Source organism: Microtus oregoni, unplaced genomic scaffold, assembly GCF_018167655.1.
Source record: "Microtus oregoni isolate MIOR12 unplaced genomic scaffold, Mior012 000002F_ref0000024, whole genome shotgun sequence".
Classification (NCBI taxonomy): Eukaryota; Metazoa; Chordata; class Mammalia; order Rodentia; family Cricetidae; genus Microtus; species Microtus oregoni.
This window is the reverse complement of record NW_024543061.1, coordinates 73265412-73281676: the sequence shown is the minus strand read 5'-3', so window position 1 is coordinate 73281676 and position 16265 is coordinate 73265412. Positions and strand designations below refer to the sequence as shown.

General features: G+C 45.6%; 1 protein-coding gene across 1 annotated transcript in view; it reads right to left on the bottom strand.

The window, feature by feature from the left end:
* Etv6 (ETS variant transcription factor 6) overlaps window positions 1-16265 on the bottom strand; it is a 235564-nt gene that overhangs the window by 134177 nt on the left and 85122 nt on the right. The window contains exon 2 of the mRNA XM_041634058.1: window positions 2375-2504. Coding sequence (XP_041489992.1) covers window positions 2375-2504 — 130 coding nt within the window. The remainder of the gene's footprint in view (window positions 1-2374; window positions 2505-16265) is intronic.

Genomic DNA, 16265 nt, shown 5'->3' with positions numbered 1-16265 from the left:
ATAGTGTCACAATAATTACTAGGTATTACTAATTTTGTTTTTTTGTTTTGTGAGCTCTGTCTGTCTGGGAACTCAATTTGTACACTAGGCTGGCCTTGAAGCAATAAAGATGTACCTGCTTCTGCCTCTCAGTGTTTGGATTAAAGGCATGTGCCACCACGCACAGCTTGTTACTAGCTATTATGACAGTGTGCTGCACTTGGCGATATGCTGGGAAGCAGGAGAGGTGGCTCAGTGAGGAAGCTGCCTTCTCAAGGAGAGACTAGTGTTGCTAAGGAAAGACTGTTCCAGATAAGGATGATGAGGGCGGAGACGAGACTTGCCATCTTTAAAGGAAGAAGGACTGAAGCATCCATCCTCATTTCCAATGCAAACATGAAGGGAAGAAAGAAACAAACGACCAGGTCACAGCTACATGAGCTCAGACTGAAGATCTAATCACCAGTTCAGTCTGCTTGCTAGGTTGGTTTTTTTTCTCTATGATAATTTCTATACTAAAGAGCTCACATATGCCAAAGGTGCCTGGAGGCTTATCAGGACTCGGGGGTCCCTCGAGGGGTGTTGAAAAAGATAGGAACATACATAGTATGAAAAAATACTCACCCTGTCTGGGATAATTGTGGTAATCTTTAAGCTCTGTAGAAGCAGGGAATTCTGCTTTCTCTGCATCTCGGTACCTGGGGTACCTAGGACATTGCCTGGCAGAGCACAGGCTACCAGGAATGACTGGCAAAATAAGTAAGTGAGATTTGGTAGAGGTGTTTTGTCTGCCTGGCATGGATGTGCTCTACCCAAGGTAACATTCCTGAAGGAAATACACTGGTCACAGGACGGTATCTGGAGGCAAATTTGCTACGGCTTGTTGTTTCTTTTCCCGCTCTTCTGCTCCTCTAGTGCCGCAAGAGTTCCGCTCTCTAGGGATGACCCTGCCTGCAGCTCTACAGACACCACCTCTGCTTTGCAAGACCACTGTGGAGGGTGCGGTGGAAAACGGGACTGTGCCTTCTGCCTCTCTGTTTAAGATATGACACAGGGATGTCTGGGTCACGGGAGGTAACACTTTCTATACACAATATGGCGGGAGAAGGGAGGATTCCAGTGTCCCAGATGAATCCTACCAATCATCCGAACTATAAGCAGAAGGGATGACCCAACACTACCGGCCGAGATCCAACCCCAATACAAATCATGAACCCTCTGTCCCCCACTGTTCCCTACTCTCAAGAAGCCATCTTCTGAAGAGGGACAGATAAAGAAAGCAGGACAACCAAGGGACCCCCATCATGCCAAGGGACACCGAGAAGGACTATGTGACATTCGAGTCACTGGGAATCACGTTGCAAAGTCCTAAATGCTACCCCAGTGCCCATTAGAACCTGGACACGTGCCCTCGAGAAGACATTCAAGCCAGAGGAACTAGCATTTTCTTGGACACAACTGGAGAGGGTGGGAAGTCAGGTGATTCCTTTGTTCTGGATGCTCCAGTCACATTTTATCCCCTGGGCTGGGTACCAGTAGAAGAGGAGCAGACAGAAAGGACACAGCAGGGGTCGATGCTTTGGAGACTAACACTGATCATAGGGGCACGCTGGTCCCAAGGCTCAGCCAAGATGCAGTTGACAACTCGGAGTAGGGTGAAGTCATTGAGGCAGAGTATGGCCAAGAAAAGGAAGGGAGAGGGGAATGAGTAAATAAGAGAAGAAGGGGAGGACATGTGATGGTACATAAAAATGAAAGGAAGGAAAGCAGCCAGTATATGGAGAAACTGGGGACCTTAGAGAAGGGAAGGCTGTGGCTTACAAATAAAGCAGGGGTCAAGGGAAGGGGGCAGTGCGGCAAGGGAAGGCGCTTTGCCAGGTCACAGCTCCTCAGCACCAACGGTGAAAACAGAGAGCCAACTCCCCAAAGATGCCCTGCCGCTGATCTCCACATACGTACCCTGGCACACACCCCAATCACACCCTCCCCCATTCACAAATAACTTTTAAAAACAATGAGTCTGAATTCACAACCGAATAAAATAAAATACGAAGCTGGAGTAAGCATGAACTTAGAGATAAAAACCTCGAGGAAAAAACAACAACTCATTTGGCCTCCTAGATTACATTAACTCTGTCATATGTTAGGTATTTCTAGCTTTTCCCCCCCAGTCATGTCTTCATCAGATACGAATGAAAATATTGAGAAAATAAGGGTCAAGAATGTCAAACTTTTCAGAGCCATTATGGGGAGAAGGTCAAAGATTCCAGGACAGCTGGCCAAGTCCCGCGAGCACCATCTCAGAGCCAGAGCTTCTCCCATGGATCCACCTGGGTCAGCATTCTGTGCGCGCTTCCCCTTCCCAACCTCCATCACCTCGAAGGTAAACACTCACGCAGGTGCGCTGGCAGGTGGATCGAGTCTTCCTCCATCCTGAGCGCTCGAGGCACTGGAACATGAAGCGGAGTTGAGGACCCGTAGCTGGCCACTGGACTCTCCGGAGGTGTATATGAAATTCGTTCCTGCTGTTAGGAAAAGGGGAGGGAGAAAAGAAAATGAAATGTTGCAATGGAGGTAGGAAACTGAGCAAAAGGCGGGAGGGGCCTGTGCGACAGCGGTCTGCCCAGAGAGCCCCTACCAGAGGTATCCAACCATCTGATGCCACAGCATGGCCCCACTGTCAACAACTGTGTTGGGGCACAGACACAGTTACCCTGGGATACATGCAGCCCACTGGCATCATCGGATTAGGCATGCCCTCGAGTAATAGCACCTTTTAAATGCCTTCTGTTTTAGTTTAAAAACAAAACAAGCAAATAAACAATGGAAAGGTTAAAAACTGGGCTCAGGTCAATAGGGGTCCATACCACTGGTTTGTTACCAGAATAAGGATGGGGCAAGATGAGCAAGGGAAAACAAGAAGTCTGAGAGTAGCCTTTCAAAGCAACTCCCCAACATTATTCTTCCAAGTCACATACTGAATGTCACCAATGCATTCAAACCAAGCTTCCGCTTCTCTGGCAAGATCCCCAGCTTCTAATCAGAGTATGATTCGATACTCGAATCCAGCAAGAGCGAGCTGTACCAGTAAGTGGGAAAGTGACGGTTTCTAAGTCCAAAGACTTAAGATCTAGATTTTTTTTTTTGTCTTCATTTCTGAGAAGTGGTCTCTGACAGCCCAGGTTGGCCTCCAACTCACTATGTATGTAGCTCAGGCTGTCCTCCAAAACCTGATACTCCTGCTGCTTCTATCTTCTGAATGCTGAGATTACACACACGTGTGACCATGCTAAGGACTGAACGCAGAGCTCCGTACACGCTCAGCACTTTACCGACTGAGTTAGAGCCCCAGATGATTTAATTACGTTTTCTTTCACTATCTCGCTATACCAAAACCACAACCCCAAACAGCCAGTGTTTAGACGTCTCCTCTTCAATATCTACATGAACAAGGATCCCCTTGCTCTCTCTTCCTTCCCATCACAAGCAATTATTTCCTTTCTCTTTGAAGTATTCCAGGGATCTTTTAAAACCTATTTGACAATGACTGAGATATTCGTCAGCAGACAAGGAGGTGAGCAGGGCTATAGGAGACCCAACATTCAACCTTACACAATCAGTATTTGCTGGGTCAATTAAAGCCCAACGAGCGATCGGAGAAGGGTTTTTATATTAGTACCTTGGAAACAACTACTGTGTTCAGCAAGTGCAGACGCACAATTTGCAGCTGCAATCTACACAGCAACCACCAGCCCGACTTGCAGTCCACACGGACACCTGACTTCCAACAGTGCCTTTGATATAGCTGGACAAACAAAAGCGAGAAATGCAAGGTCCAAAAATCAGCTTGGAGGAAAGATCAGTAAGTTGAGACTAGGAAAATAGAGTTCAGCAGCAATAGTAAATTCTAGACGAGGGTGAAGCCAGGAGGGTCTGGTCAGGTGTGCAGTCCTTGAAAGGTAGATACAAGAAGTTCAAAAGAGCCAGCCTGGGCTACATAAGGCTGAGCCTCAAAAAGTGGGGGGTGGGGGCTCCTGCAGGGCAGGTCCTTACATTTTCTTTGGAAAGACAGATCTTTAAAACTGTGTATTTCATCAAATAGGCAAGGGGAAGGAAGGGGGAGAGCAGAAGTCCTCTTGGCCCTGGAACCAAAGTCAAGCTTTCTTCTGCTCAGAACCTGGAAAGTTCAGCACTTGGCATGGTAAATTTTAATTTTAAATGAAAATAAATACACTATAGTTTCCATATGGAATCACCATACTTCCCCTAAGGCATCTTCGAGCAGCAAGGAGTCAGCCAGAGTACTGTTTAAACATGCATCATTCAACGATCCTGATAAAGTTCTCAATCCAATCTAGGTTCCCATGTACCTAGACTGGATTTCTATGTCAACCAAGATGTCTCAAGATGCAAAACATCCAACTTCCCTTTTTTAAAAACAAAACAAACAGACAGACAGAAACCCTAAACACTGGCTATTCCAAGTAATTCTAATAGACACGTAAGTTACTCTTTCTAGTGTTTGAGTGTCTGTTTTGGGGCCTGTGGGTAAGAGAGGCAACAACCTCTCTTGTATATGCGAAGTGCATTTTAAATCTGGAGAGGGCTCCCCATTCCAGGTGCAAATAAGCTTTTGAGCACTTCAACTACACGACTATGACATCACTGAATAAATTCTCTATGCTCCTCAAACAAGCCCCCAGTCTAATCACATTTAGTTATCAATAGCTAACTCCAGGCCACAAACAACTTTGTTTTGTTATATTTTTTACATAAGTGAAACTATTGATGGAGAAGCCCAGTACCGTCAAGGGGTCCTCAAATGGCATGCACAAGGGTGAGAAAAAAGAGAGAGAGACATGGTACTTCATAATATAATGAGCTCTATCTCAAAGCAAGGGCTCACAAGAACCTCATGCTTGTCTGTAAGAGAGGAGGCCAGTTCATGGCAGTCTCCCACCACAGAAGTTTCTACTTTGTATTGTGGGAGATTTACCATCAGCCCAGCAACCAGGGTCTGGCTGGAGTCACCTTCATAGTGCATCTATTCCTGACTGCGATTTTATTGTTGTGCTGTGTCTTGGGCACACTGCAGCTGCTTAGTAAGCGTTCACTTCTACAAAGTTCCTGACCTCACAACTACAGTGATGGCATGCGTCAGTGCTGGCTCTGGGACCCTGTGTGATGCTCCCTGTCCAGTAGTATTAGAGAGAGTCACACTCTTGCATGACGAGATCTACCAGCAGCAGGCCAGAGCCTGATTGATTCTGGAACCTGATTGGGAAGCTGTAAGTGGAAGTTAGGCTGTGAAAGGTTCAGACCCCATCCACAACATGGGAGTAGCTACTTCAACCACAAAGGGGAAAAGGCCAGTTGTGCTCCTCAGGCCTTGAGCAACCTGTGGGCAACAACGATTACCTACTGGACCCCGGGGCTTAGCAGCCAGCAAAGACCCTGGGAGGCTGTTACCTGGTGTGTGGGCTCTTTTCTGAGAAGAACAGAATAAACAGCTAGGAAGCCCACGCTGAAGACTGAATGCACTCTGTCTAACTTCTAGCCTGACTTACAGGGTACTCAGTTTTTACTCTTTCACTATAGCCATGTGCTTAACATTTATACTGGCTCATCAGCAGCTACCGGCTACTAGAAAAGCTAGGCATGGCTATCTCAGAGACTTTTACACAGAGGGGCTTAAAGGGGACTCACATCCAACATTCTAAATCAAGTGGCCCCTTAATTCTCACCACCGCTATTCCTCGTGTTTGACTCTACCCGAAGAAAAGGTGTCTAGATTAGTAGCCGTTGGCTCGTTCACCTCTAAAGCAAATTGTCAGCCAGATGAAAGCCAAAGGCACTTTATTTTAAAACTGGGAGCACTCAGGATTTTTCCCCACGGGGATTATAAGCCTGGCTCTAATTAAATTAAATTGTATAGACAGGGATATGAATGCACTCAGGTATTGTAAAGCATGAGCCACGGCTGGAAGTCAACGCTGTGATTAAACATGCTGATGTGGGCGGGTGCATTGTTGCTTAGATGCTGGGAGGTAGGGGAATGCTGCTCTCAAGTCTGCAGACACAACCTGCCACACCAAGTGGCTGAACCAAAGGGAAGTGCTGTGACTTCTGACATCAACTGAAATCTCCATGAGGAGTGAAGAAGGTACAAAAGAACTTCGGTGAGGCAAAGGAAAGCCGAAACGGTTGAAGGCGAGGGCTGAAATGCAAATGTTACTAACCATTGTAGAACGCTGTTTAAAACGCATGTTCCTACAAGAGCACCGCACTGAATTGGAAATTATTTACATCTCCCTTTAATGCCGTCCACAGAGCATGAAGGGCTAATGAAGGGTACCGATTTTATTCTGCTTATTTTTAGCCTGTGAACTTGAAATGCTCATGTAAAAGAGGCTCACTCGTCTAGCACAGGAAAATGGCATCTTGGCTTCCACTCCCCCGTCCTCAGGCCACATGGTCTAGAAGGGTCAGAAGCATAGAACTACTAACACCATGAGGACTCGCCTCTCCTGAATTATTCAATATAGAACTGCTGCAAATTATGAGGACTACTCTGGTCCATTCACATGCTATCTGAAAAGGCTGAGGGGTTGGGTTAGCGCCCACTGCTAATCAAACCCCTTCTGGGAATATAGACAAAGCACTTTGTGAATCAAGAACAGGAGTAAAGCCGGTGTTCCTGTGCAAAGACGGTTAACGAGTTATTTCAAAAAGCTTAGATGTCCTTGATTGAGGAATTCTTTCTAGAGATTGCTTCAACCAGAGTGCAAACACCGAGATTCTATCTTCAATTTGGTTTCTGAAGCCTGCATAGAAAGTCCTGAGGCGTGTCATAGGACGGAGTGGTGACTTTTCCTGGAGTTATGGGAAGAATTCCACCACAGGTGCCTCTCTCCTGCTGCGTGCTACTGTCTACCACAAGAGACACGAAACCCAGATAGGATGTACAAGCAGCAGAGAGATCAGACCAGCCCAGTCTCTAAAAGTTAGGGGAAAGCCAATGCCTGTTGTGTAGCCAATATCAATAGACTGCGCAGGAGAAACCCCTCCTCTGACAAGGTCTGCTCTGTGATTGCTAAACAAGCAGGAATAATCAATGTCACGGTTAATGGCATCTCAAATGCCAACTCAATCAGCTCTGGAATCAACAGGGAGATGAGCCTGGAGGCATGCCTGTGATTAGGACAACTGAGGTGAGGGGACCAGCCTAAGGTGAGAGGCGCCATTCCCTGGGTTGTGGTCCTGGACTACACACAAAAGAGAAAGGCTAAACAAGGACACTCTCTTTCTGCACTGTGGAAGCAACAGAACCAGCTGTCTCAACCTCATGCTACAATGATCTCCTGATCATGATGAACTATCCATGGAAATGGGAACCAAAGTAATCCTTGGTTAAGTTGCTTTTTGTCAGGCTATTTTATCAAAGCAGCAGGATATGCGGACAGCCCCAGGATAACCCAAATGGTGTCTGCTTTTTAAAACTCGCTGGCAGGATACATAACAGTATCTCAAGGAAGACAAATGGGAGTTCCCTGTGGGAAGTTACATGGGTGGGAACCACATTCCTGGTCTCTGAAGCCTCCTCCCCGAGTTAGCCTAATGGCCCAAGCTGCCCTAGGAAGAGGGTGCGCCGGACAGTCACACACTCAGCTGGTGGGGCTCTTCCCAAGAACTAGGCTCTGTTGATCTAACCAAGCACCGTTTTCTCTGGAACCCTATGAAGATGGACAAAACAGGTGGTTTCTTGCCCTCACCACCAGTTTCACCCGAAAATGAGAAGACAATGCATTGTGTCTGTCAAACGGACAAAGTTAAATCATTCTGCCTTCAGCCTTCCTTTCCCCCACACTTATCAGCTGTGTTAAGGGGAAAGCACATTCATAATAAGCTCTGTGACTAAGCCTCGCACTAAAGCATCACTAAGACGCTTCCTTCCCTAACATCAAGAAGTATTTCAGTGTTCACTGAGTCCACGCCTATACTCGGCATTATTAATTAAACAACTTGTAAGTCGTTGGCTTTCTAGAAATTAAATTCTATGGTGGAGCTAGCGGTGGAGCTCAGTGGTAGAGTTTAGTCAACACACACAAGGTCCTGGGTTCCAGTCCCAGCACTGCAAACAATCAACAACAACAACAAAAGAAAACAATAGTAAAAAGAAAAACAATGTCATATCATTCTACCCATATCACATATGAACACTTAGGCACATACATCTCGGAATATAAACAGCTGGAAAATACAGTCACTTCAAAAATCCAGAAACCATTAAAAGAAGTTGTGTGCTTCTCATTGGGGGTTGTTTTACTTCAACCCCACAAGAAAGCTGCCAGGACATCATCCTTATCTCCAGCTCACAGTAGGAAACGTGATCTGAAGATTGTCGGGCGAGATTAGGCAACCTGTTCAGTCACCAGCTTGGGAGACAGCAGCGCTGGGAATGTAGGTGTAGGCTGATCTAACTCCACTCCAGTGAACTGCCTCTAAGAAGGAGGAACAAGAAGTTGCATTTAAGTACCATTGGCCATTCGATAACAGCTTTGTAGCTTACGGGGAACCCTAAGACCTAAGCTGCAGCTGTATCAAGTGCAGTGTCCTTGGGATAGCTCCTAGCTTTGCACCTGACCTCAGTTCTCAGGGGACACCAGTGGCTCATCCAACGGAACTGTCAAAGCCTAGGTATCCACGTTCCTAAGCCTGCAATGTATCTTATGAGCAGTAAGTAAATGAATTTGGCTAAAACACAGAGAGTATATAATGTTTGTGAAATTTGTCCCCATATAGCCTCTGCACAGGAACAATCATCAGAATTCACACAGGGGTGTGTGCTTACTTTGAGACAATCAGTAGGACCCAGTGAAGCATCTAGAGATTGCTTGTGTGTTTAACTGCTTTACACTGTACAGAAATCTGATCTTGGCTACTGCCGAGCAAAAATATCTTACTCTTTATCTCTAATGTTTTCTTTAACAACAAGAAGCCATTTCTCTTACTAAATTCTTTCCAATTCTTCAAGAACAACAAATCTAAATACGTAGGTGAGATTTTTTTAAAAGAAAAAAAAAAAGCTAGGAGGACAGGACCCTGTCAACACTGACTTGATACAACAGGAACATCTTATGCCATAAGGAGGTAGGTCTGACCTCAGAAATCACAGTGGACATTGTCCAGGAAAGGCTCTATCAAGGGCTTGGGGATGGACACTCCTAAATGAGGAAGGGTAAAGTCAGCAAGGACAAAAGTGGTCAGTGTTCTTCCGACCCTTTAAGTCTTAGGATCCTCAATGGCAGCTTTCAGTATCAGACGAGTAAGTATAAGAACGGGGGACCCCTTGTGTGTCAGTCAGCATTCTATCACTGTAGCAAGTACGGAGACATTCAATGTGTGAAAAAGAGGAAAGTCTTGTCTTAGCTATCAATTTTAGAGGTTACAGCCTGAGATCAACAGCCCTTGTGGTTCTGGGTCTGTGACAAGGCAGCAAAAGCTGGCAGGAGAGCTTAGATCACTTAACTCAAAACAAGGAAGCAGAGAAAAGGAGGGACTGATCTATCCTAATGTCCCTTTCAATGGCATGTCCCCAATGATCTGAAGATCTTTACTACTTCCAATCTCTCTCTTCTTCCCTTCCTTCCCCTCCCCCTTAAAAAAAGTCATCTGCCTCATGTGCCCACATGTGCCTGGTGCCCACAGAGCCCCACAGAAGGCATGTGATCCCACAGAATGGAGTTACAGACGGCTGTGAGCCACCTTGTGTGTGCTGAGAATCAAACCCAGGTCCTCTAGAAGAGCAGCCAGTGCTCTTAACCACTGGGGCATCTTTCCAGTCCCTAAGTTCCCATCGCTTAAAAGGTTATTTTACTGTCCAGTAGTGCCACGCCTTTGGAGGATACTTACTCAAACTAAAACAACAGCAACTGTAGACTTAGGAGGTGGAGCCGGGTAATACAGACCTGAGCACTAGGGGAAAGGACCAGCCAACAGCTTCGGCATTACCTGTGTGGGATTGCTTCCTCTAAAGCTGACTGAGGCTCAGACAGGGAGGTTTTCTAAAAGGGGCTTCCGCATGCACTGGGGGCTCACACAAGGGCTTTATAATTCCAAGATGCTGCATTGATAGAGTCTGAGAGTCTCTGGGAAGCCAAAGCCTGTTAACAATAGTGTACACAAAAGTGGTCCCAAATACAACCTGAACATTATATCCACTTGTCTTATCAATTAGACCCTAAGCTTGTACTGGATACAAGGTTTAAAAGCAGGAGATTTTAGAACTAGGGTACAAAAGCTTTAAAAAAAAAAAAGAAAGAAAGAAAAACAAAAACCACCTCAAATACATTTATTGTTCCAATTTTAAAATATTTTAATTAAGACACTTTCCACTCCTGAGACGGCATAAAATTCTTTCCTTTTTTTTAACTTTTCTGAATTTCTCAGATATTTCTGACATGAATAGCAAGCGGCAGCTAGAGCTGGGATCCCTTTTAATGCCAGGTTGTGGTTTCCAGGGAGGACTATGGAGCTGGCCCAGCTCTTTGGATGCACGGATGGTTAGCTCATTTGGCTGGGCTCCAGCATCATGCACATGCAAGCAAGGTTACAAGCTTCAGATCTGGACAGGAAAATTAAATTCATGCCATTCCCAGCCCTAGACTGAACCCTAGTCCCGGCTATGATGCCACAATTGCTTGAAGCTGAGAACTGATGAGCTTGGCAGTTCATACCCCGGCTCCTAGAGACGCCATAAAAGTGTGTGTGCTCTCAGAGTGTTCCAGCAGCACTGTTCACCGTAGGAAAGGTGAGTATTTTTACTTATGCATAATTATTGAGTGTTACCTCTGGGAAAAATTAAGTTCAATGTCAGAGTTACCCAGAGATGCCCCTGAGTTTTGGATTCACCGTTTGAAAGAGGGTCACTAAATCCTTTCTTCCCAGCAATTTCCAGAGGCAGAACGAACAGGTACTTCAGTTAGCAGCAGCCTCTACCCTGGGCACAACACAGTGGCCAAGTTCAGCTACCATATTAGCGGCTTTCTCCTCCATTAATGCTATTCCCTTTAATGGTTTGGCTATTACAATTAGCCAATCTGCGCAGTCCCTGCCTGAGGCTAACAAGTAATGAACTGAGAGAGTTGCTATTTACTTGTATCGGGGGCGCTATTAGCGAGGCTTCTCAATTTCGTCCCACAAATGAGAAGAGACCTCCCAGGCATGTGCAACTGCCACACGATAGCCCCTGTGAGTCCCTCACTGTGCCCCTGGTGTGGGAGCTATCCTGGGATTTAGGGCACTGAAAGCCTGGGCTGAGGTGAAGTCCAAGGTCAGACAGACTCTTGCAGACTGCTAAGGCACCGGAGCAGTAACTATGAATCCCACTACCTGCTTGTGTGGCTTCCTAAACTCTCACCTCTTCCCCGCCTCCCCCATAGTTTTCTTCTCTGTTACACAGCACCGTTCTATTTCTTCTTTCTTTAATGACTGTATCCTGGAAGTCAGGCTCACAATGCCAGCAAGTTGGTAGCAAAGGCTGTTGGGGGCGGGATGGAGTGGTGGCGGCGGCAGTAGCTTAGATCTCTTTTAAAACTGAGAAGACTTTCAATCCTATGATGTTTCTTCGTAACACACTCACAGCTTAAGTGGGCCACTTGTGGCAAATAAGAAACTTAAGGTTTTCAAAATCAGCCAGTAGAGTGAGGACAGGTTGACATTCTAATCCCAATGTCAGCCACACTCAGTGACAGCCTGCATTTTGGAGAGCTGTGCTGTTGGCCCAGGCTAGGCAGCTCCAGAAAGGCTGGGGTCTTAACTGATCCCCTAACTCCAGCAGGCCACAAGAACTATCAAGGTTAGAAGAATTCTCTTGTTCTGGACCTATTAGGTTATTCTTAGGCTGCCTTGGGCTGTGAAATAAAACTAAATGGAGAGGGGGCAGGAGGAAAAGTCCCGAAAACTGTATCTAGAGAAATGAGCTTAAATTAAGTCAGCAAAGATTTACGTCTCTAGCAAATGTTTACTACCAAAACAATTTGCAATGCAACCACTTAACACTGTTTAAAAGCAATAAAGAAATAGTAAGTCCCCATCCCAGTGTTCCTGAGACACCAGGCTAATAACATCCAGCCTTTACTGCTACATCATGCTGCTGAAAAAAAATGAGAAGAGCCTTATATAGTATTTCTGGGCTTTCAGAATGACAGGATTTCGGTACAGACAAGGTCCAGTTCTGAAGAGTGACGGAAAGTCCCACCTACCGCAGACTTTAAGAATCAAACCTATCCTGGTATTTTAAATGGGAGACAACTGGTCTTCGATGTGAAGGCACCAAACCGAGGAAGCAGAATCCTGTGACGTCCCCCACCCCACACAGGAGACACACTACCTTGCAACCAGTCCTGAGTGTGGCACGCTTGGGACTCTACCCTCAGAAAATAAGTCTCCATCTGTACTTGTCAGAAACAAAACCTACGGAATTTTCCAACTCGTTGGCCCAAAGGATCAGGATTAGAAAGAGTCAGCTCCTTCCTCACTGTGGTCAACGTTAGAGAGATCTGGGAGTCTGGGTTTCTGGTGATTTATTATTGAAACGAGTCTTGCTGATAAGTGATTATTACTACAGAGATGCCACTGGTATTAATACTGCTTTCAACAATAAGCAACCAAAATGAGAATGAAATATGAGAGTATACATGTACAATAATAACACCAGTGAGCAGAATATGAAACAGCTAAAAATATAAGGAAACTCAAGTACTACACTCTTACCGTGTTTTAAAGACCAATTAACCATCTATTTTATATAAGATCCCATGCCTTCATTAAAACTGTTATTATTCAATTATTCGATGGTATATGAAAAATATACTTAGATTCGTACGTACCTTGGGGATTCGGGATCAGTTAACAATTTAGGAAAACATACATTTTTGATCAGGTATTCTCGATCTTGGCTGAACATCAGAATTATCCAGAAGAACTTAAACAAATTAAATTAGCCCCAGTATCCAAGCAAATCAGAGTCAGTGGGGATGTGAGCCTAATATTAATTAACATTAACCCTCCTAGATTCTGATTCTGATGTTTGCAGCTGAGACTGAGAATCACCGTCTGAAATCAAGACGGAAACAAGTGAAGACATATGGTAAATGATTTTGTCTCACAACAGAATTTTGGCAGCCTTATTAATCTCTGTGCTAACTGTACCCCCTCCTGAGTGAATCACCACTGTGCTGTCTTTCACCATGAAACAGGTGACCAATGTAATGCCGAGAGCTTCTGGGACATACCACCCTACCCATACATGAAGAACTGCTCCGCTCAGCTTCCTCTCTCTCCACACTGTCCCAATTTCCCCAGGGGCCATCCAAGGAACCTGCCCAGCTTCAGCTTCTAAAGTTTGGTATAGAACTTTGTTCTCTGCCCTTAAGGTATATGTGGCAGGAGCACGGCAAGGTTAACAGAGAGGCAGGTGGAAATGGAGCTTACTCCCTTTCTGGTCTGTCCTCCCTTCCTTCTCTTCCACCTCAGACCTCAGACCCTTCTCCTAGAAGCAGTTCTCAGCCTATGGGTCGTGAACTCCTGGGGAGGGGGTCACCTAAGACCATCGGAAAGCACAGATATCCACATTATGGTTTATAACAGTAGCAAAATTACAGTGATGAAGTAGCAGCGAATGAGGAACTGTATTAAAGGGTCACAGCCTCAGGAAGGTTGAAGACCACTGTACTGGAGACAGGTAGCTTAGAGAGGGAATGGTCCCTAAGATGGCAGTCAGGACTTGGGTAGTTGTGCTTTCCTTTGATTCAAACATGGCCTCTCTAGGGAAGAAGGAGGCTCTTAAGACTTACAGCAGCTCCAGCTTACTAGGAAAGCCCCGTCTAGAAAGTTAGTTTTCATGGATGATTGCCAGGAGGCAGGAGATGCGTGCTTCGGCTGACTGACCGCTGTTATAGAGAGCTCCAAAAAGCCGTTGTTGTGAGTTGTCACCCATGCTGGGGTGTGTTTTTCACTGATGTCGCTCCATTTTAGTCACCTGCATCTAAGTCACCTCTCACGCATCAGCAACACCAGTAGACTCATAGGTTGGCCAAGCTAGACTTTGGTAGGAAAATACCCTAAGTCTGCTGTTGGTACTCTATATTAGGGTGACCAATGGGATACATTTCTGACTATAGGAACCTTGCAGCTTGTGATCAGGTCCATATTTCTGCACACTGAACCATCAGCTGATGATAACAAATCTGAGCAAACACCACTGCTTTATCAAGATTTATGTTGTTGTTTTGTTGTTGTTGTTGTTGTTGTTATTTTGCTTTTTTTTTTTTTTAAGTTTTTCGAGACAGGGTTTCTCTGTAGCTTTGGAGCCTGTCCTGGCACTAGCTCTTGTAGACCAGGCTGGCCTCGAACTCACAGAGATCCGCCTGCCTCTGCCTCCCGAGTGCTGGGATTAAAGGCGTGCGCCACCACCGCCTGGCTGTTTTGCTTTTATTCTATGGTGTATGTGTGTGTGTGTGTGTGTGTCTTTCTGTCTGTGTGGGTGTACACATAGTGGTACAAATGTCAGAGGAAGACATTGGAAACCCTGGAGCTGGAATTACAGTGCCTCGGAACAGTCCAATGTGGGTACTGGGGGCTGAACTGAGGGCCTCTGGAAGACCAATATGCTCTTAGCACTGAAGCATCTCCAGCCCCGTAGTTGACTTTTTAGTAAAACCTTAGAAGCCAGGAGCTGGAGACATGGCTGATCCACAGAACACTTAAGCAGCATGTATAAAACCCTGGGTTCAATCCCCAGCACAAGACAAACCTTTAAACTACTAAGAATCTTAAACCCGCTAGGGTTCGTCCAAGCTGAAACCCCTTTCATCAAATGCCATCATGTCTTCCTAACCCCTCAGGAGTCTGTAGTGATGTTTTGTTTGTATTTTAATAAATAAAGTTTGCCTGAATATCAGAGTGCAGAGCTAAGCCACTAGAGGCCAGGGAGTGGTGGCATAAACTTTCAATCACAGCACTCAAGCCCACTCTGGGCTATACAAGATTGAATCTGTCTAAAAATAAATAGAACTCACACAAAGGTGATCCCAGCACTTGGGATCCCATGACTTTAATCCTAGCACTAAGGAGATGGAGTCAGGAGTGATATGTCTGGGCAGAGAGAGGTATATAAGGAGGAGGAGACAAGAGCTCATTGGAGTCTGAGGTTTGGTGGAGACACAGTGCAATCTAGGCAGTCTAAGGATCGCCCCTTCGGTCTGAGCAATGGTAGAAGTAAATGGTAATGGCTTCCTGCTCTGCTTCTCTAATCTTCAGCTTTAACCCCTATATCTGACTCTGGGTTTGGATTAAGAACAACGAGAATTCGTGTTACAGATGTCAGACTACCAAAAGCAGCACAGGGCCAACCTGACACAGGTTGTGAAGCATCAATCAAGCCCCACCCCCTTGAATGGCCCACACAACTGTTCTAGATAAATTTGACATTCCTAAAGCCCACATCTGGAGTGGACCTACCTACAACCATGTTTAAACTCTTGGTAAATAAGAATCTGTATAAAGTAGCCCTACAGGGCCAGAGTGGTTTACTCAAGAACTTTAGACTTATTTGCTCACTGTTGAAGTGAAAACTCTATCAAGGAAAAGGCTACTGAACACCTAAGTTCTTCCTGGAAGTTAAATTTTTCAACAGCACGCAAGCATCTTGGCATTCCGAGCATTTTCTGTTCTGTTTCAAGCAATGGGCTGTTCTCAGCCTGACAGGACTGTGGCAGGACCTAGCCTCAAACATCTGGATTTCACCTGGTGCTGCCATTAGGGAAAATAAGCTGAAATTCCCTCTGAATTTTTCAGAAACCAACCTGCAAAGCAACCAGGCTAGAGGGCACCTGTCCAGCTTCACCACTATTTCCAACTGTGGGCTCCAGTTATTGCCAATGACAGAAGAAGAGGATCTGGAACATTCGATAAAAAAAAACATTGGAGGGGCTCTTAAAATCGCTTGGAGCGAGTGGCTGGAATGGGACCTGTAAAAGGGCTCATATTTCCTTCTAAGCAACGGAATTCCCCCCTGGTAAGATTATATTCTTACTGCCAGCAAGTCAAATCCGTGCTGACAGCCACCGAGGTTCGGCTGGGAGAAATGCCGAACACACACAGACAACAGCAGCCCTGATGCGGATGCTTCTTTGTTCAGGAAGAATCAGTGGTTTGTGAGGGGGGTAAAAGAGCACTTGGAAATCACTGTGATTACACACAAGCAAAGCTAGCTTCCCAATTAA